Below are 22,077 nucleotides of genomic sequence, written 5' to 3'. Positions count from 1 at the left end.
AAGCAGGAAAATGGCATAAGAGGATGCAAGGGACTTAAAGAGTGGGTGGAGTCAAGTAGCCCAGTTACTATGAGTTAGGACAGTGGCTTTGAGGAGTAGTGAAAGGAGTAGCAAAGGGCTCTTGTGAGCTAGAGCCAGAGTGTGCTACTCTGAAGATAATTAATGGATAAGAGTAAGTCATTTGCCGCCTTTTGGGATTTTTAGGAGGCAGATGAGGACGTTTCCAGAGATACTGTGTTTAGCTTTTACCAATAAAGTCGCATTTCAAATCATTTACTGATTTTTAAAAATGGGCTTGGTATGTCTCACAAAGCAAACCAGCTAAAAGCCATTATCATCTTGTGGTTCATATAAAATTTTCAAACAGGTTTCTTGTTTTTGTCCCTGCCTAGCATTATCAGTTTACTGTCATTCTTCATGTAGGAAAAATTTTATAGTTGCTTTTCCTTCTATGGTGAGCTACGTAAACCAGTGTTCTTAGCATTTATCCTGGAAAGTCTTTTCTCCTTCTCACAGTAATTGTCAGTGAACTTAATATTTTCCAGTATCTGCTTTTATTTAAAATGAAGTACCTTGCATCTAGTTCATATCTTGCATATTAATTCTGCTTTCATTAGCATCTCTATCAGTTAGGATTAGAGTTGGCTCTGCATTGCACTGAGTAAAATAACAAGGACTTATTTTCTCCCATAAAAGCCAGACCTGGGTAATTGAATGTTGGACTTGTGCCACTGCTCCACAAAGCTCTCAGGGACCCAACTCCTTCCAGCTCACCTGCCAACACCCGCTGGGGAGTAGTCCTTGTTTTTATGGTTTTAGATGATCCAGCTACCATATCTCCATTCAAACAGCAATAGGCAAAGGTTGAGAAGGGGTGCAAATGACACCTATAAATTGTCTATAAGGAAAGATTCCTCCAGCCTGTAATGATGTGATGACTCACATCTCATTGACCAGTAGTGAGTCCATAGGACCTACATCCTACATCTGGTTGCAGGATATGTAAGAAGATGTAGCTGAATAATCTATTTATTTGCAAGAAGGTAAGAATGGATATTAGAGGAAATTAAAAGAACAAAAAGGGGAGGCCGAGACAGGTGGATCACAAGATCAGGAGTTCGAGACCAGCCTGGCTAACACAGTGAAACCCCATCTCTACAAAAAATACAAAAATTAGCTGGGTGTGGTGGTGGGTGCCTGTAATACCAGCTACTCGGGAGGCTGAGGCAGGAGAATCACTTGCACTCCAGCTGAGTGACAGAGCTAGACTCTGTCAAAAAAAAAAAAAAAAAAAAAAGAAAGAACAAAAAGATGAAATATGATGTTTCGAACAGGTAGCCCCATTAGAGAGCCTGAAAGCCTTTGTTTAGATGCATTTTCCCCTGGGTTAACTCCAAATCTTTTTGTGCTTCTAAAAATTAAGGTAATCATTCTGTCCTAAATTCTTCATAGCATTTATGGTTGAGGATCAAATATAATTAATGAACATATCAGCACTTTGAAAATTGTTACACAAATATAAAGTATTATCTTTTAAAGCATTAAAACAATCTGCTGAATATAAACTAAAAAGTATTACTGAGGCAATATGTCAGTTTTTACAGTAGCCTTATGGTAACTTTACCTGACAAACAGAAGAATTAGGTGGTCATGACAAATAGCTCTTCGAGAGGACATGTCTCTGTGAATCACTTTCAGAAACATGACAATGCATTTGGTTCTATCAACTCTGTGCAATAAGGATTATCATGTGCATTTTACAGATAGGAAAACTAAGGCAGAGAAGTTAAATGAATAGCTCAAAGCCATGTAACTTAGTGGAGGGTTTAGAAACTGTGTGTCTGCAAATCTCATACTCATAATCTGTGTTTTTACTCTAGTTTTCATATGGCACACATCTTGTTGCCCATTTGGTAAAGTCTAGATATCTAAGATTAGAGCGACAGGCTCGCAGTTATTTATCCTTATTTTATTTACATGGTGTTCTTTCTCATTTCCCCCCAATATAAATCAGATCCTCCAATCTGCCAGTCCCTTTCTGCATACACACATTACTCTGCAAAACCACCTAACTTCCTGCCTCACTAAAATGTTTTCTGCTCTTGGCTTTCTCAACTTCTGCTTCTTTAAGTGTCAACTCAGGTTCCATTTTCTGTGTAAGGCATTCCATGAATACTTCAGGCCACACAGAGCTTCCATTTTCCTGAACTTCTGTAATATAGAGAATATATATATATAGAATGCATATATTATATTTAATTATAGAAGTAAATTATACACTGTATCATATTATTCCATATGTCTTAGCTTTTTCTCCCCAACTAGACTTTGTCTAGTTCTTGTGTTTCTTAAGTTGTTTCAGTAACACAAGGACACTGGTAAGAATATAGCAAGAAATAAAACCAGTTCAAATCTAAATTGAGCCAACAATTAATCTATGAGAAACTACTTATAGTTTCTTATCTAGTCTCAGTTTTCATGACAAATGTGGAAATGGGTTCAAAGAGGCAAAAAAGACTGATCCGATGTCAACAGCTAAGAATGGAATCCTATTCTACCAAACCTGTGGTCTAAGGCTTGATCCTCTACACCTGTCCATTGAACATTGACTGAAAGCCAAATACTGTGAGAGTGTGTGTCTGCGAGTGTGTGTGTTTAGCTTACTATTGTAGGTTGAGAGAAGCCCAGAAAAATAGAGGCATCCCTGAATAACGGTAGCCCTTGAGTTAATTTATGTATATCTTGTATTAAAAACTAAGAAGACGAGAACCGAGAGGAATTTTATCAATAGAAAAGGTGGATAAGAACTTCTAATGAAGCCAGAATACTGAAATGAACTGCAGAGATATTTTCTTATGCATACAACCATGAGATACTTAATTCATATCCATGTTGCCATCTACAGAACCTAAGTATATGATTGCTTTTCTTCCATATGCAATGTGAATTGTTTCGGGGTGGGGGCAATGTTTTCTGTTTATGCTCATTTTGTGATCTCAAAAGTAACTGAAGTTCTACCAAGGACAGAAATACATTGTTGGAAGAAAAATAGAAGGTTCTCTTAGGTATCTTTTTTTCTGGTCTATGAATTCCATCTCCAAATGGACATATAGACTATTGAGTACTTTGAGTGATGAGCAACTCGAATATGTAAAGACTGCAAGGATGTTCCCATTTCATCTTAGGATGTTGAATTACTTTTGTCAAATTAATTCTTAATGGTTTTGAGTATGTGTGTGTGTGTGTATATATATATGTGTATATATATGTGTATATATGTGTGTATATATGTGTATATATACACATATATACACATACATGTATTTTTCCCACCTGGATATAAATATATAAAATATATCCTTTATAGCTTAAGCTATCTATCAATCATCTATCCATCTGTTTATCTTTCTTTATTTACATGTAAAAAATTGAGATATCAAGAAAAAAGTTTTGTCTGAATGTTATCACCAATAGGTCAGTAATTTTTGCATTCTTCTTCTGTGTTCAATATAACGTTTGGAACAACAAGGAAAAGACTAAAAACAAGAGCTTTGGACTGTTGTAAAGATAATATTTTGTTATTTCTTATGACTACAGATACATTTTCTCCTGTTGAGAATTTTTCGGTTCATATTATTTGTTAGAAAAAATTACCTTATATTACCCTGTTTGAGGGTAATTTTAAGGATCAGGAATCCTGAAATCTCAGATCCAGTTGGGCCTTTAGAGACCTTCTAATCCAACCCCTTTGTACAGAGTTTATGTAACTTACCTGAAGTTACATAGGTAATTAATGCCGGCGCAGGGTCAAGAAGTCAATTTCCCTCATTTTTAGACCTCTCTTTATTTCTTTCTCTCTCCATTTTTCTACCAAGTTCAATTAATAGGTTTTCATTCTCAAAAGAATTATCATAAGAAAAAAGATTATTTATTCAAAAGGTCACTGATCCTTTCCTCCTTTCTTTTTCTCCCCCCAGCTCTCTTCAATCTAATTCCCGTGGGCCTGCGTGTAGTGGCCATCCAAGGAGTGAAGGCTAGCCTCTATGTGGCCATGAATGGTGAAGGCTATCTCTACAGTTCAGTAAGTACATTGTAGTGTGTATTTGTGTGTATGTGTGTGAACTACCACTGAGAGGTAATGGAGTAACCATCATTTTAGGCAAGAAAATTGGAAGTTGAAGTCATTTTATATTTTGTGATCCCGTTTTTCAGGATTATTTTGAGGTTTTGTAATTTAGAGTGTTAAGGACCATGTCTTGTTGAATGACTATATTGCAGTTACTCTCCATGCAATATAAATTCGTTGTGTCTAGCTTCCATTTCTGCAGAGTATTCTCCTTTTGGAATTTTACCTTTCTGTCTAATTCAAAAAGCAAGACATTTTTCTTTTCTCTTGTTATCTCTCCTTTAAGCATAGAGGATGGCTCAGGAAGGAAAATTCTTCAATTTGTCTGGAAATAGTCTCTGTCCTACCATGGAGAAAAAAACTTTAATAATGGATTGTGGCTTTGTTTGTATTTAGTAGGTCTATGTTTTATCTACTGTGTCAGAGTCTCAGAATAACTTTAACTTAAAGGCAATATGAATTTATAGAAAGAGCTCTGGATTATGAGAAAGGATATCTGAGTTTTATTTGCATTTCATGTACTATCTTGATATCCCTTTGGGCAAATTATCTTCCTCTGCTGGCTTAATTTTGGACCTTTCAAATGAGCATGTTGGACACCATGTTGTATCATGTCTTCTTTCAAATCCCAAACTGGCAAAATTAGGTAGCATCAGTGGCTACGTTATCAGCACTGACATATTTTAAAGTGACGAACACAATTCTGATGCTTGTCTCACTCTCAGGATAATAATTTATGTGTTGAGGCTGGGCGCGGTGGCTCACGCGTGTAATCCCAGCACTTTGGGAGGCCAAGGTGGGCGGATCATGAGGTCAGGAGATCAGGACCATCCTGGCTAACACGGTGAAACCCCTCTCTACTAAAAATACAAAAAAATTAGCCGGGCGAGGTGGCGGCGCCTGTAGTCCCAGCTACTCGGGAGGCTGAGGCAGGGAATGACGTGAACCCGGGAGGCGGAGCTTGCAGTGAGCCAAGATCGCGCTACTACACTCCAGCCTGGGCGACAGAGCAAGACTCCGTCTCAAAATAATAATAATAATAATAATAATAATTATTATTATTATTATTTATGTGTTGAGAGAATGTGGCTGCACTGAATGGGGTGTGTGTGTGTGTGTGTGTGTGTGTATTTCCGCTTCCCTGTAAGAGAGTTGGCTATTTGTAGTTCATGAAAAAAATTTCATTGAAAATCATGGTTACAGATTTCCACCCTTACTTTCTATGATCTCAGTAAATAGCACAAGGTTATTTTGGAAGTTCTCGTATGTCTGCTGGATTCTAAATTCGCTATTGACTAGTTTTCATTAGGCTCTTCCAATGTTCAATTAAACAAATCTTTGGTATATGGGAGCTCAGAAATCGATACCCTCAAATATGGTGTTTTTACGTGCTGTACAGAAGCAGCCGCCTCAGAGTCTCTCTGAACTCCCTCTGCCTCCTGTGGCTCAATCCTGTGTCTCCCAAAGCACAGGATGAAGGTGTTCTCTGGAGTTCCCTTATCTGCCTAAGCTCGGACCTGCCAAAGAAGAAAACAATTACCTTTGGTCTCTTCCCGGAGTTTTCATTAACTGAACTCATATCACAGGAAGGAAGACTGAAGTTCATCAGTACACCTAGACAGCGTTTTGTCACAAACCGTGGTCTGCTCTGCAGATCCAAAAGACTTCGTCCCAGCTCATTGTATGTTCTTTAAGTTCATTGAACTCCCCCCAAAATCATTTGCTATCGCTATAAAATCGTCCACACCTCCCCATCGCCCTTTCCTCTAAAAAGAAGGGTATTGGCCGGGCGCGGTGGCTCACGCCTGTAATCCCAGCACTTTGGGAGGCCGAGGTGGGCGGATCACGAGGTCAGGAGATCAAGACCATCCTGGCTAACTCGGTGAAACCCCGTCTCTACTAAAAATACAAAAAATCAGCCGGGCGCGGTGGCGGCGCCTGTAGTCCCAGCCACTCGGGAGGCTGAGGCAGGAGAATGGCGTGAACCCGGGAGGCGGAGCTTGCAGTGAGCTGAGATCCGGCCACTGCACTCCAGCCTGGGCCACAGAGCCAGACTCCATATATAAAAATTAAAAAAAAATAAAATAAATAAAAAAAGGTATATAACCATGTATACCACATTTCACATGGTGGGGTGATCACCCTGTGATTCTCCCCAGTGCACGTTAATAAATTGGTATTTCTTTTCTCCTGTTAATCAGCCTTTTGTCCATCGATTTTCACTTAATCTACAGAGGGCGAAGGGAAAATTTTCCTTTGGCTCCAACAGGTACATCATACTTGCTTATTAGTAATACATCTGCCATTTGTATTACAATTATTGAAGTTAATATTTTACTCCTGAAAATATTCAGATCAAAATATACACTTACATGCTATATGTGTACATATACATTTTTTCAAAGTTTCTGCTCAAAATAACACTTAAATACATTTTCAGTCAAAATAATGGACTCTCTTAGTGTGTCACAGCTCTGACAATTGTTAATGTCCAGTTATTGTGAGTCCATTGTAAATGTAAGAATTAAAATAAGAAAAAATTTTGAATATTTCTAGTCTTACTTTAAAGATTTAATCAGTCATTAAATAAGCAGCTAAATGTAGACTGTATTATGTATATTTAAAAGGTCATAGTTCAGGTTATAATTCCACAGAAGCTGTAGAGTTCAGTTTATTAGACTAGAGTTGATCCCCAAAGGTCCATAACAAAGAAAAACACAGAAAGTTTGGCAACAGTATTGTAAGCAGGAGACAATTGTATAAGGGAAGGAGGGAGTTTGGAGGGATTGCTGGGTTGTGGTTTCATTCTCTGAAGCTTTTCAGAGATGCATTCCTTCCTTCTTTCTAGCTTAGAGCTGAGGTTAAGAGGAGGTGGGATCTTGAGCTACAAGAGGGAGTTTCTTTTGTGATGGAGTTTACCTTTGTAAACCTAGTGGGGTATCTAGATTTTCAGTTCTTCTCTCCACTTAAGTCAAACTTGCCTCATACTTACAGTCACAATGCTTTCCCCTGGTGAGTTAAAAATCATCTGTTAACTTTGACTTTCCTGAGATGTTTCTGGTATGCATTAAGGCTAGAATTTCTTTGAAAAGCAATTTTCTATGTCGTGGGCAACACTGTAGTTGGGCAACCAATAAGGATCATAACTGCAGTTTGTTGAGAGAGAGGAGAGGGCTGAGGCCAACTAAGAGAACCTAGATAAGCTTATTTAGAACCCAAAAGATTCACAAGTAGTATAATTTCTCTAGTGTCATTTACGTCATTTACCTGGCTTCTATTTATTTTTAAGCTAGGAATTAATTCACTTGTTACTTTTGATTTCTATTTCTTCACCAGGAAGCAGGAGGAGAGAGTGTCAAAGATGGAGTGACTGTTAGGTCTAAAGCACAGAGCTGTAATTTTAAGAGTTGCTCTGAAATTTTGTGTTTTAATAGGTGAGTTTAATCCATATGTATTTGATGAGATTATTGATGTATCTGGATATGTTTTTACCATAGTAGTTTGTATTTTTCTGAATTTCCTTTTGCTTCTCTTTTCTTCTTAAAAAACATTCTGTTGTTTTATTCACATGATTTTATTTTATTAAATTCTTCTGCAAGTTTGTAACCCTAGACTATATTTTTTATTCCTTTCGTGGTTAGTCTTATTTTTTAAAATCATACATAAATAACGACATACTTTGCTCAATATTTTTGAGTGTTTCTGTCTTCCTTTCCAACAGCTTATGGACATTATGGTGTTTTTTTGCTAGTAAAGACCACAACCTTTCTTGCTGCCAGTTTGATTAGTTGCGCTTTAAAATAAAATCATATGCACAATTAGTTATTTTATAACTAATTATTAAATTAATGAATGTTTTGAATAATTTGTATGCATAGAATTTTTGTTTGTGTGTGTATATCAAATTTGGTCTCTGATTTCACTTTTCTTCTAAACTAAACCTTTGATTGTTTTGTGTGTGAGGGTGTGTGGATGGTGAACTTGCTTTAATATCCATGAAAATGTCTTCGTTTCACTTTCATTCTTGAATTGCAGTTCAGGTAGTTATACAATTCTGAGTAGACCAATATTTTTCTCAGCATTTGGAAAATAATATTACGTTGGTTTCTGGTATCTATTGTTCATTAAGAGAAGTTGCCATCAGTTTCATATTCTTTCCTTTGTAGGTAATCTCTACAGAAACTTTTTTCTGTCCTGAAAAACTAAAATTCTGTATACCAATTGAACAACAGCTCTCTTTCCTCTCTTCCCCCAGCCCCTAGCAAACACCATTTTTTACTTACAGTTACAAGGAGTTTGACTACTTTAGATGTCTCATATAGGTGGAATAATGCAGTATTTGTGCTTTTTGTAACTGGCTTATTTCACTTAGCATAATGTTTTCAACATTCATCTATGTTGTAGAATATGCCAGGATTTCTTTCTTTTTAATGTTTAAAATATTTTAATGTATGTTATGTGCATTCCACATTCTGTTTATCTGTTCATCTATTGATGGACATTTAAGTTACTTTGACCTCTTGGATATGAGATTACTGCTGCAATGAACATGGGTGTACAAATACCTTGTCAAGATCTTGCTGGATTATATGGTAACTCTTGTTTTGTTTTGTTTTGAGAAAACACCATACTGTTTTCCCTATCAGCAGCATCATTTTCCATTCCCACCAACAGTGCACCAAAGTTCCAATTTCTTCACATCCTTGCTAAGACTTGATACTTTTTGTTTCTTTTGATAGTAGCCATCCTAACAGGTGTGAGATGATATCTCATTTTGTTTTGATTTGCATTTCTCTAATAACTACTAGTAATGGGCATTTTTTAACATACCTGTTAGTCATTTATAAATCCTTTTTGGAGACATGTCTATTCAATTCCTTTGCCTACTTTTTAATTGAGTTGTTTTGTGTTGTTGTTATTGAGTTGTAGGAGTTCTTTATAGATTCTGGCTATTAAGCCCTTACCAGATATATGATTTGCAAATATTTTCTCCCATTCTGTAGGCTACCTTCTCACTCTGTTAGTTGTTTCTGTTGACATGTAGAAGTTTTAAAGTTGCATATAGTCCTATTTGTCTATTGTTGCTTTTGCTGCTTATTCTTTTGATGTCATATCCATATAGTTGCCAAATCCAATGTCATGAAGGATTTTTCTATGTTTTATTCTATGTTTTTTGTTTGTTTGTTGTTTTTGTTTTATTTTTTGTTTTTTGAGATAGAGTCTTGCTTTGTTGCCAGGCTGGAGTGCAGTGGTGTGATCTCAGCTCACTGCAACCTCCACCTCGTGGGTTCAAGTGATTCTCCTGCCTCAGTCTCCTCTTATGCATAGATTTGTAATCCATTTTGAATTAATATTACATGTGGTATAAGGTAAGGGTCCCATTTCATTCTTTTGCATGTGGATGTACAGTTTTTCCAACACCACCTGTTGAGAGGCTAACCCTTCTCCATTGTGTAATCTTGTTGAAGATGATTTGACCACATATTAGAGGGTTTATTTCTGGGCTCTCTATTGTGTTCCATTGGTGTTTGTGTCTCTTTGTGCCAGTATCATACTGTTCGATTGCCATAGTTTTTTACTATGTTTTGAAGTCAGAAAGTGTGAGACCTACAGCTTTATTTATTTATTTTTCTTAAGATCGTTTTGGCTATTTGAGGTTCCTTGAGATTTTATATAAATTTTGGAATGGAGTTTTCTATTAACACAAAAAATGGCATTGAGATTTTGATAGGAATTGTATTGAATATATAGATTGTTTCCTGTAGTATGGACATTTGAAGAATATTAGGTTTTCTGATTTATAAACATGGGATTTCTTTTGACAATGTTTAGTAGTTTTCAGTATACACGTTTTTCAACTCCTTGATTAAATTTAAACTCACAGCGCCTTTTAGAAAGGAAGACCAAGATAATTTTAATGGTATTAAATAACTTTAAAAAATTGAGTAAATAAAAATTTCTATAAGGCATCTCTTTCTCAAACAAAAGAAGGTTAAGCATGTTGGAAACTTATCTTTCTGAAACACCTTCTTGGATAGTTCAGGAAATACCATTCTGTGTTACAATCTGTTGAAACAGATTTTTCTACAAATTTTACCTTATACATAGACAGTGCCTTTTAAAAATTTTGCTGTTTAACCAGTTTTGATTTAAAATGTAATATCCTTTAATGTTTTATTCTTTTTTAGTTTTAAAAGTTTTTGAAAAAAACTTGTAAGACCACCGACATTTTCTCAAATGTTCACAGTGCTTAAAGGCATTTCGGTTGGGAGTGAGGAAGGAGAGGTATATTTTCATTTTATACAGAAAAGATAAAAACCAAGTAAGTCCTTGACTATCCTCTATAAATTTACTCACATCTTTTTATATTTGAGTTGCTTGAACTGAAAGTTGTTTAAATAAAACAAATATAGATAAACATCATTTGGTATGACATTAGTTATAAAGCTAGATTTTCAAATTGTAGTTAGAACACTAGTGATATAATATTTTAGGTAACTTGATAGAATGGTATGTGTGATAAAATATGTAAAGAATAAAAACAATATTTACTAAAGTGCTATCACTGATACTGTTATGTTTGCTTTTTTCTCTTCTGTACCTATGTAACTCATAATTTTCCTTAAAGTTCAGCTCAAATCTTACCTGATATGTCACCTGTCTCCATTGTCCATCCTCTGTGAGAATTAGATGCTACTTCTGCTGTGATATCGGAGCACTTGACTTTTATTTTGCTGGTAGGCACGAATTACATTGTATTCATCTTTGCTATCTGGGCCGTCTGGGCCACGTATTTTTCCCAACCACAGCATTAAGCACATTCCCTGGGAAAGGAAGATTCTCAATAAAGACTTGTTGAATTTTAAAGAATTGCCTATTTCAAGTATAGATGGAACAAATTCCGTACAATTGTTGCACAATTAACTATGATTACATTGATCAAAGTTTAATTGGTAGTCTTACAAACCGCTGCACAAATGCTGGTTTGTCCTCAAAGCAATCTCAGCAAACCTAAAGTTTGTTCAATACATATTGATTGAAACTCTACCACATCTCAGGCACCAGACTGCGTACTGAGCATATAAAGGTGGATGAAATAGATACAATTCTTATTGTGTTATGGTTTGCTCTTATAATCATAATTAGTTAGCTGTTGTAAGGGGTTTAGGCCAACTACAAAGTTAGAGGGCAGAGTCCTCAAGACTACCCTCACTTCTGGCACCAACTGCAAGTTTGTGGCCTCACAGAATCACCTTTGGAGTGATAACTTTCCAGAAGAACTCACAGGACTCACCGAAAACCATGGTTATACTCATGGTTACAGTTTATTGTCAGGAGAGGCACAGATTAAAATCCGTCAGGGGAAGAAATACTTAAGGCAGGATTCAGTAGAAGTACCAAATGCTGAGCTTCTATTGTCGTCTTCCTATAGAGTCAGGACATGTTACTCTTCGAGTACCAACATGTGATAATACACATGGAGTGTCACCAACCAGGAAGCTCACCTGAGCCTCTATGTCAAGAGATGTCATTGGCACCTGTTATGTAGGCAGGATTCATTCATTGCCCACATGCTTGATCCCAGCCTCTGACTCCACAGATATTGTGTGACCCAAAGCCCCTACCCTAAATCATAGTGTTATTCTCTATTTAGCCCAAGGCTCTGAGGCAAACACAAATTACCTTCCAGAAACCAACGGCAATGACTGCACCTCTTTTGGGGCAAGTTCTTCATGTGTCCAATATTCAAGTGAAGTGAATGCCAAACTCCATAAATATGTACCTGTGGCTCTGTCTCCAATCCCACCCCCTCACTCTTCTGACTACATCTATTTTCTTACCCCAGCTCAGAAGAAGAAAATGATGAAGGAAAAGAAATGTATGGGTGTAATATCTGGCATATCAGCACTTGGGAAATGAAAATATAACTTACTGCTTTGTGTAACTTAGGAGCCTTGACATTTCCATCTAGGAAAATGGCGCTTAAAAATAATGCAGTTTGAACTTGGGCAACAGGTGAGAATCTATCTCTACAAAAAATTTCGAAATTAGCTGGAGATGGTAGCATGCACCTGTGTTCCCGGCTACAAGGGAGGCTGAGGTGGGAGGATTGTTTCAGCTTAGGATATCAAAGCTGCAGTAAGCCATGTTTGTGCCATTGAACTCCAGTCTGGGCAACAGAGCAAAACCCTGCCTCAAAAAAAAGCAATTTGTATAATTTGAAAAGTGGCTAGAATGTACACCTAGGCAAAACATTGGACCTTTTTTAATGAATAGTTTGATGTGCTTAGCACACGTATCACTGGCATTTTAGTGGTTAATATTGGTTAAAATGTTTTTAAAAGGTTTATTTTTTCTACCTACAGCTGTGATTTGTTTACTTTTTATAAACTTAGACTATTTATTGCCCAAATCTGAATTAGGTAGTTTATGAACTAAATGAGAATATTTTTAACTGAAGGATAAACTAAAGTCAAATTATACGAACACAGTTTTTTATTTGAATAGGGCCTTAACCTGTACCAATTGTATTTGAAGCTGAATTAGTGATAAAGATGCTTATTTTAGTCAGTCTATATTCTAATAAATAAGTAATATTATAAGTTCTTATCAGAGTAGCTGTAACCATGAAAGTAATAGTAACAGTATTAATGGCTGTACTAATGCAAATAATACACTGTACTTTCAGTTTTTGTTGTTTCTTAAGGACTTTTAGATTTCTATTTAATATCACAGCAACTCTGTGAGGAGAGATGGAAATGAACTAGTAGATATTGATGAAGAGCTGAGGCTTAGTGAGGTGCTTGACTTAAATAAGCCCATTCTGGTAAATAATGGAACTAGAGTTGAAATCTAGGTCTTAACTTCAAAAACCATGAGCTTTTCATAATACCATACTGCTCTTGGCCTTATGTGTAATGAAACCTTTCCATTGGAATGTGTCTCATATTTTCCCATGTGCTTTCACATAAACTGTCACATTTGAGCCTTGCAATAACTGATATTATTGCTGAGTGACAAAAGGTACGCTTGGGAAACAGAGACATTAAGTGACTAGAATGAGGTCACTCAGCATAGTGAGGTAGGTTAAGAAAAAGCAGCTTCTAGTTTAATATTCATTTCTTTAATCGATACTGCTTCTCCTGTTTGCTGTTGCAATTAAGGATGTGCCATACTATAGTGTTTCAACATAATATAAAAAGTATAATTTTTTGAAAGCCAGGGCAGCCTATCACCTTGTTTGTGATGGCTTTATTACAGTGATAACACCAATAACAAAAATCAAAGAGACTGCTTGATTGATGCATGTCCTTTGCACCATTTAGAATTTCTCCTTTAATGTGTTGCCTCAGTGCGAGCAGACAATGTCAAGACTGTGAGATGATGATACTGATTTTATATTGAAAAGCTGCATCAGGAGTTACTGAGAAACATGAGTTGGGGGTGGTGACTTCTGAGGAAGCAGAATGAAAGGGCCACTATTGATAACTCTGAGGAGAAGACTATTTGATGTCCACAAGGTAGGTGATAGGAGAAAGTAGTTGTTATTCCCTCCTCTAATTTCTTTTACTTCTCCACCATCATAGATATCCAAATTTCTCTCATCATTTAGGACCCAGTAAATATTTTCCCAATTTCTACAGCCCCAAATAACTTCCACATTTTATCCGTTGATGGGACATTTATCTCTGTATTTCCTTTCTTTTATTAGAATTTGTTCTTAATGCTTCTTATATCCTATCAGATGCAAATTCATTGGGGTTAGGGATCATATCTAATATAGATTAATATCTCTCATAGCACTGAAAACTGTAATTCCAATGTTCAGACATCTGCCGAAGTCTTGTTGAATCAGTTGATAGAGGCATCATACAGTTTAATTTTGGCAATAATTCACTGGCTCTCTGGACTTAATGGGATTTATAATAAATGTCCTGAGTATGAGCCTACACACTTTCCAGTTCAGTGACTCGTTCACTTTTGAGTAGTCTGTTTCTATTCTACTGAAGTGTGTAAAATTTACTAGAGGAATCTTACTGTTCATGCTTCTTCTCTACTGAGGTTGATATGGTGCTGTAGTTTTAAGAGCTGATAGTGCCATGGTTTTCTTTCTGTACTAAATACTGTGGTAAGGGAGAGGTAAAGATTAGCATGATATCTTCCTGGGAAGCCTCCTGGTTTTTACAGTTAATCTCTAACTGAAAGAATTCTGTTCCATCCTAAAAAGATACACAGACATATCTGGAATAGAGGTACAAAGCAGTTACCCATTCTGGAATTTGAGTTTCCTTATCAACTCACTTTCTCATGGAAAGTTCTGAAAGCTGAGGCATATTCACAGCTCTTTCTTGGGACAGCAAGTGAGTGGTATCTCAGAAAAGTGAAAGACGAGAGAGAGAGAGAGAGAGAGAGAAAGAGAGAAACAGGAACCTTAACTATTAATGTCAAATGAATCATAGTTTGAAGTTAATGATGCCTAAATAGAGAAAAGTCAAAGGCCAAATCATAGAGGCTTATTCAACAAGTAGATTGTTAGATATTCAGTTTAGATCATTTACATAATTTTTTCTTCTCATATACTCATGATTTGCCTCACCTTTGTAACATTCCTTTTTTTAAAAAAATTGGGGGCATAGCACCTAGAAAAGGATCATCTATTTTGCCTATTTCTTTTTTCACCCCATATAAATTTATCAAATGAACTGGAATTTTTTCCAGTTAAAGAAAGAAAGAAAATATAGAATTCTGTCAACCCAAGCACCTGGCAATTACTGCTTGCAAACATGTGACATGGGCTATTTTTTGTTGGGATTACATTGTCTTTCTTCAGAATCAACAGATTATTAGTTATACTTTCAGTAAGGATTGAGTAACAGTAAGCATCCATTTTTAACTTATAATGTATTCATAGTAAATAGTGTTGGTTTTCTTCTAAGAGTTTATAATTTATGGAAAATGTTAATACTTTAGCTCCAGGGCTAAGCTTAATTGGAAAATTAGCATATATGTTTCTAGTAACATTTTTCATTAGAAAATAAAAGCAAGGCTCAGCTTTTGAGAGCAGCCCTAATGAGGACCTTTGGTTAAATTATTTGAATATGATGCCAGATTTCATATTTTTCTTTTCCATCTTGTCATTAGCCACATTAGGCCAAAAAGTAGTCATATTTCCAACGTTTCTAAATTGTATTTTTTAGTCATCAGTGAATCAGGGAATATTAAGTAGTAATTTAAAATGTAAGCTTTAGAAATAAAACTGTGTTTGAATCATAGCCCTATAACTTACTTCCTTTGTGAAAACGTTGGAAAGATTTTTAACTTTCTAGATTGTTTTCTTACATGTAAAACAGGGCCCCTAATAATGAGAATATGGGCTTCATAGAATGATGTAAGGATGAAATGGAAAGATGCATGTAAAGCCTTACTGCAGTGTGTATACTGTGCACTCAACACTCAGTGTTAGCCATAAGCGGGAACAGTAGTAGCAGTAGATATATTTTAAAAAGATGCTCGGTGTACCCTCAGGCAGCTCCTTAGCATCAATCCATAAAGTTTCTGTGGGATTAATCTCACTGCTAGTTTTAGTGCTGGTTCCTGCTTTGCCTAATCTACTATCTTTAGTCACTCTAGTCTTGGGGGATTGCTTGAAGAGTATTTCTCATCTAGTTAGGGCAAATTAGCTTCAGGCTCAAGACTTTATCTGTTGAAGGAGAGTTGCCTTTTACTATTATTATTTTTAATTTTAAGTTTTGTGGGTACATGGTAGGTATATACATTGATGGGGTACATGAGATAGTTTATTTATTTGTTTATTTGTTTTATGTTTTTGAGACAGAGTCTTGCTCTGTCGCCCAGGCTGGAGTGCAGTGGCATGATCTTGGCTCACTGCAACCTCTGCCTCCCGGGTTCAAGCAATTCTCCAGCCTCAGCCTCTGAAGTAGCAGGGACTACAGGTGCACACCACCATGCCTACCTAATTTTTTGTATTTTAGTAGAGATGGTGTTTCACTGTGTTGCCCAGGCTGGTCTCAATCTCCTGAGCTGAGGCAATCCGCCTGCCTCAGCCTCCGAAAGTGCTAGGATTACAGGCATGAGCCACCATGCCCTGCCACATGAGATATTTTAGTACAGGCATATAATGATAAATAATCACATCAGAGTAAATGAAGTATCCATTACAAACACTTATCCTTTCTTTGGGTTCCAAACAATTCAATTATACTCTTTTAGGTAATTTAAAATGTACATTAGCTTATTGTTCACTGTGTTGTGCTATCAAACATTTGGCCTTAAACCTTCTATCTAACTATATTTTTGTACCCATCAACCATCCCTACTCCCTACATCCCCCTTTCCTGGCCTCTGGTAAGCATCATTCTACTCTCTATCTCCATGTGTGTAATTGCTTTAATTTTTAACTCCCACAAATGAGAACATATGACGCTTGTCTTTCTGTGCCTGTTTTGTTTCACTTAACATAATATCTTCCAGTTCTATCAACGCTGATGCAAATGACAGGATCTCATTCTTTTTTGTGGCTGAATAATATTCCATTGGGTTTATATACCATATTTTCCTTATCTATTCATCTGTTGATGGATAGGTTGTTTCCAAATCTTAGCTATTGTGAATAGTGATGTGGTAAACATAGGAGTGCAAATATCTCTTTGATATACCTATTTCCTTTCTTTTGGATATACCTAACTGTGGGATTGCTGGATCATATGGTCATTCTATTTTAGTTTTTGGAGGAACCTCCGTACTGTTTTCCATAGTTGTACTAATTCACATTCTTATCAACAGTGTTGAAGTTTTCCCTTTCTTCACATCCTCGTCAGCCTTTGAAGTTGCCTGTCATTTGGATAAAAGCCATTTTAACTAGAATGACATGATATCCCTTCATAGCTTTGATTTGCATTTCTCTGATGATCAGTGATGATGAGCACCTTTTTATATACCTGTCTGCCATTTGTAAGTCTTCTTTTGAGAAATGCCTATTCAGATCTTTTGCTAGATTTCCGTAGTTTCATACTTTGAGGTCTTAGATTTAAGTCTTCAATCTATTTTGATTTTATTTTTGTCCATGACAAGAAATAGAGGTCTAGTTTCATTTTTCTGCATGTGGATATCCAGTTTTCCAAGCACCATTTATCAAAGAGACTCCTTTCCCCAGTGTATGTTCTTGGAAACTTTGTCAAAAATGAGTTCTCTGTAGAGGTATGAATTTATTTCTGGGTTCTCTATTCTGTTCATACAGTGGTCTGCATATCTGTTTTATGCCACTACCATGTAGTTTTGGTTACTATATCTCTACATTATAATTTGAAGTCAGGTAATGCGATTCTCTCAGTTTTTAAATTTTTTGCTCAGGATACCTTTTGCTATTCTGGTGTGTGTTTGTGTGTGTGTGTGTGTGTATGTGTGTGTGTGGTTTCATGTAAATTTTAGGATTTTTTTTCTATTTCTGTAAAGAATGTCATTAGTATTATGATAAAGATTGCATTGAATCTGTAGATTGCTTTGGGTAGTATGGACATTTTAACAATATTGATTCCTCTAATCCATGAACATGGAATCTCTTCCCATTTTTTTGTGTCCTCTTCAATGTATTGAATCAATATTTTATAGTTTTTATTTTTTGTAGAGCTCTTTCACTTCTTTGGTTAAGGTAATTCCTAGGTATTAAATTTTATTTATTGCTATTGTAAATTGATTTTTAAAATTTCTTTTTCAGATTGTTCATTGTTGGCTATATAGAGAATGCCACTGATTTTTGTATGTTGATTTTGTATCCTGAAACTTCACTGAATTTGTTTATCAATTCCAAGAGTTGACTTTTTTTTTTTTTGAGTCTTTAGGTTTTTCAAATATACAATCATATAATCTGCAGACAAAAATAATTTTACTTCTTCCGTTCCAATTTGGATGCTCTTTCCTTCTTTTTCTTGTGTGATTGTTCTAGCTTGGACTTCCAGGATTATGTTGAATAACAGGAGTGAAAGTGGGCATCCTTGTCTTGTTCCCTAATCTTAGAGGAAAGACTTTCTGCTTTTCCTTGTTCAGTTGATGCCAGCTGTGGGTCTGCAATGTATGGCTTTTATTTCGTTAAGGTACTACCCTTCCATACCCATCATGCTTAGGGTTTTTATCATGAAAGGATGTTGAATTTTATCAGGTGATTTTTCAGCATCAATTGCAAAGATGATATGATTTCTGTTCTTCATTCTGCTGATACGATATATCACATTGGTTGATTTACTAATGTTGAAGCATTCTTGGATACCTGGGATAAATTCCACTTGCTTATGATGAATAATTTTTTTTTAATGTGCTGTGGAATTTGGTTTGCTAGTATTTTGTGTATTTTTGCATCAGTATTCAACAGAGGTACTAGCCTATAGTTTTTGTTTGTTTGTTTGTTTTTTTCTTTTTTTGAATGTCTTTATCTGGTTTTGGTGTCAAGGTAGTACTGACCTCACACAATGAATATTCCCTCCTCTTCTATTTTTTCAAATAGTTACAGTAGGGTTGGTATTAATTCTTCATTAAATGTTTAATAAAAGTATTCAGCAGTGAATCCACTAAGTCCTGGTACAAAGTTTCTTTTTTGGGAGACTTTTTGTTATAGCTTCGATCTCATTGCTTGTTATTGGTCTGTTCAGGTTTTGGACTCTTTCAGGGTTCAATCATGGTATGTTGTATGTGTCTGAGAAGTTGTCTTTGTCTTCTAGCTATAGTATTGGTGTGTAGTTGCTTAGAGTAGCCACTAGTGATCCTTTGAATTTCTGCAGTACCAGTTGTAATGTCTCCTTTTTCATCTCTGATTTTACTTATTTGAGTCCTCTCTCTTTTGTTGTTCATTGGTCTAGCTAAAGGTGTGTTGATTTTGTTTATCTTTTCAAAAAACCAGCATTTTTTTTCATTGATTTTTGTATTTTTTTAAATTTCAAGTTCCTTTACTACTGCTCTGGTCTTTATTATTTATTTTCTTCTCTTAATTTTGGGTTTGATTTGCTCTTGTTTTTTAGCTCTTCAGAATGCAGTGTTAGGTTTATTAGAAATGTTTTACTTTTTTATGTAGGCATTTATACCTATCAGCTTTCCTCCTAATATTATTTTCACTGTATCCTATAGATTTGGGTATGTTGTGTTTTCATTTTCTTTTGTTTCAAGAAATTTTTACATTTATTTCTTAATTTCTTTATTGAGTAAGAAATATTCAGGAGCATATTATTTAATTAGTTTTCATATATTTGTAGAATGTTCAAAATTCCCCTTTTTATTGATTTCTAGTTCTTACTCCATTGTGGTCAGAGAAGATACTTGATATTATCTCAATTTTTTTGAATTTTACAAGACTTGTTTTGTGACCTAGCATATAGTCTACCTTGAGAATAATTTATGTGCTGAGAAGAATATATATTCTGGAGGCCTTTGAATGGAATGCTCTATATTTATTAACCCTATTTGATCTATAGTGCAAATTAAGTTTGTTTCATTGTTGATTTTCTGTCAGGATGATCTGTCCAATGTGAAAAGTGGGGCATTGACGTCTCCAGTTATTATTTTATTGGGATCTCTCTCTTTAACTCTGATAATATTTGCTCAGTGTTGGGTGCATTTATGTTTACAATTATTATATCCTCTTGCTGAATTCACTCGTTTATTATTATATGATTTTTTTTGTCTCTTTACGGTTTTTGTCTTGAAATCCATTTTGTCTGATATATGTAGAGCTACTCCTTCTCTTTTTTGGTTTTCATTTGCATGGAATATCTTTTTACGTCTTTGTATCTGTCTATGTGTATCTTTCTAGGTAAAGTATATTTTTATAGGCAAGACCTCATTGACTCTAGTTTTCAAATCTATTCAGGTACTCTGTGTCTTTTGATTGGAGAGTTATTTCATTTACATTCTGTGTTATTATTGATAAGGAAGGAATTTGTTCCGGCCGCTTTGTTATTTGTCTAATGGTTGTTTTGTAGTCCTCTCTTCCTTTTTTCCTCTTTCCTATCTTTCTTTTAGTGGAGGTGATTTTCTGTGGTAGCATGTTTTAATTTCTTGCTATTTATTTTTTTATGTATCTGTTGTATGATTTTTGTCTTCAGGTTACCATGAAACTTGCAAATAATATAACCCATCATTTTAAATGGATGACAACACAGGTTGCATAAACAAACTAACAAAGAAAAAAAGAAAAAACTAATAAAAACTCTACATGTTGGATTCATCCCCTTGCCTTTAAACTTTTTCTGTTTTTTAAATATCTTATTATAGTATCCATGTCTTGAAAAGTTTTGTAGTTATTTTATTTATTTATTTATTTATTTAGAGACCGAGTCTTACTCTGTCACCCAGGCTAGAGTGCAGTGGTGTCATCTCAGCTCACTGCAACCTCCACCTCCCAGGTTCAAGTGATTTTCATGCCTCAGTCTCCCGAGTAGCATTACCACACCTGCCTAATTTTCGTATTTTTAGTAGAGGCAAGGTTTCACCATGTCGGCCAGGCTGGTCTTGAACTCCTAACCTCAAGTGATCCTCCCACCTCGGCCTCCCAAAGTGCTGGGATTACAGACGTGAGCTACTGCGCCCAGCCCAGTAGTTATTATTTTTGATGGGTTCATGTTTTAGTCTTCCTTTACAGGATGCGAATAGTTTATACACCACAATTACAGTATTATAATAGTCTGTGTTTTTCTGGGTATTTACTTTTGCCAGTGAGTTTTATGCCCTCAGATGGTTTCTTATTGCTCATTAACATTATTTTCTTTCAGACTGAAGAACTCCCTTTAGCGTTTCTTGGAGGACAGGTCTGGTGTTGATAGAATCCCTCAGCTTTTATTTGTCTGAGAAGGTCTTCATTTTTCCTTCCAGGATGTAGGATATTTTCCCTGGATAATTCTATTATAGGATACAAATTTTTGTTTGTTTGTTTCTTTGTTTGTTTCCCCTCCAGGACTTTAAATATGTCATGCTATTCCCTCCTCTTGGCCTATAAGGTTTCCACTGAGAAGTCTGCTGCCAGATGTGTGGGAGCTCCATTGCGTTCTTTTTTCTCTTGCTGCTTTTGTGATCCTTTCTTAACCTTGACCTTCAACATTTTAATTATTAAATGTCTTGAGATAATCTTTTTTGGGGTTAAATCTGCTTGGTGTTTATAACCTTCTTGTGCTTGAATATTGACATCTTTCTCTAGGTTTGTGACGTTCTCTATTATTATTTCTTTTGAATAAACTTTCTACTCTTATCTCTTTCTCTACTTCCTCCTTAAGGCCAACAACTCTTAGATTTGCACTTTTGATGCCATTTTCTGTATCTTGTAGGCATACTTCATTTTTAAAAATTCTTTTTTCTATTGTCTTCTCTGACCGTGCGTTTTCAAATAGGCTGTCTTCAAGCTCCCGACGTCTTTATTCTGCTTGATTAATTCTGCTGTTAAGAGATTTTAATGCATTCTTCAGTATGTCAATTGCGTTTTTCAGCTCTATAATTTATGCTTGATTCTTTTAAATTATTTCAGGCTCTTCATTTAACTGATAGGATTCTCAATGATTTCTCTGTGTTATCTTGAATTCTGTTGACCTTCCTCAAAACAATTATTTTGAATTCTCTCTCTCTCTGGGATTGGTCCCTGGGGTCTTATTTAGTTCTTTGTTGAGGCCATGTTTTCCTGGATGGTCTTGATGCTTGTGGATGTTCATCCATGTCTGCGCATTGAAGTTAAGTATTTACTGTAGTCTTTGCATTCTGAGCTTGTTTTACCCGTCCTTCTTGGGAAGACTTTGCAAGAATTCAAAAGGACTTGGGTGTTGTGATCTCAGTTTTTAGCTATTGCAGCCATACCTGCATTAGGGGACACCCCAAGCCTAGTAATGCTGTGGGTCTTGTAGACTCACAAGAGGTACCATCTTGGTGTTTTGGGTAAGACTGGGAGAATTTTATGGATCACC

At 35.8% G+C, this 22,077-nt stretch overlaps 1 protein-coding gene across 3 annotated transcripts in view; it reads left to right on the top strand.

Annotated features, from left to right (window-relative positions):
- Window positions 1–22,077, top strand: part of FGF12 (fibroblast growth factor 12) — a 585,431-nt gene that overhangs the window by 394,269 nt on the left and 169,085 nt on the right. For all 3 annotated transcript variants that reach the window (XM_008009538.3, XM_038002368.2, XM_008009535.3), the window contains one exon: window positions 3,978–4,081. In XM_008009538.3, coding sequence (XP_008007729.1) covers window positions 3,978–4,081 — 104 coding nt within the window. The remainder of the gene's footprint in view (window positions 1–3,977; window positions 4,082–22,077) is intronic.

Source organism: Chlorocebus sabaeus, chromosome 15 (genome assembly GCF_047675955.1).
Source record: "Chlorocebus sabaeus isolate Y175 chromosome 15, mChlSab1.0.hap1, whole genome shotgun sequence".
Taxonomy (NCBI): Eukaryota; Metazoa; Chordata; class Mammalia; order Primates; family Cercopithecidae; genus Chlorocebus; species Chlorocebus sabaeus.
This window is presented reverse-complemented; position numbering and strand designations above follow the sequence as displayed.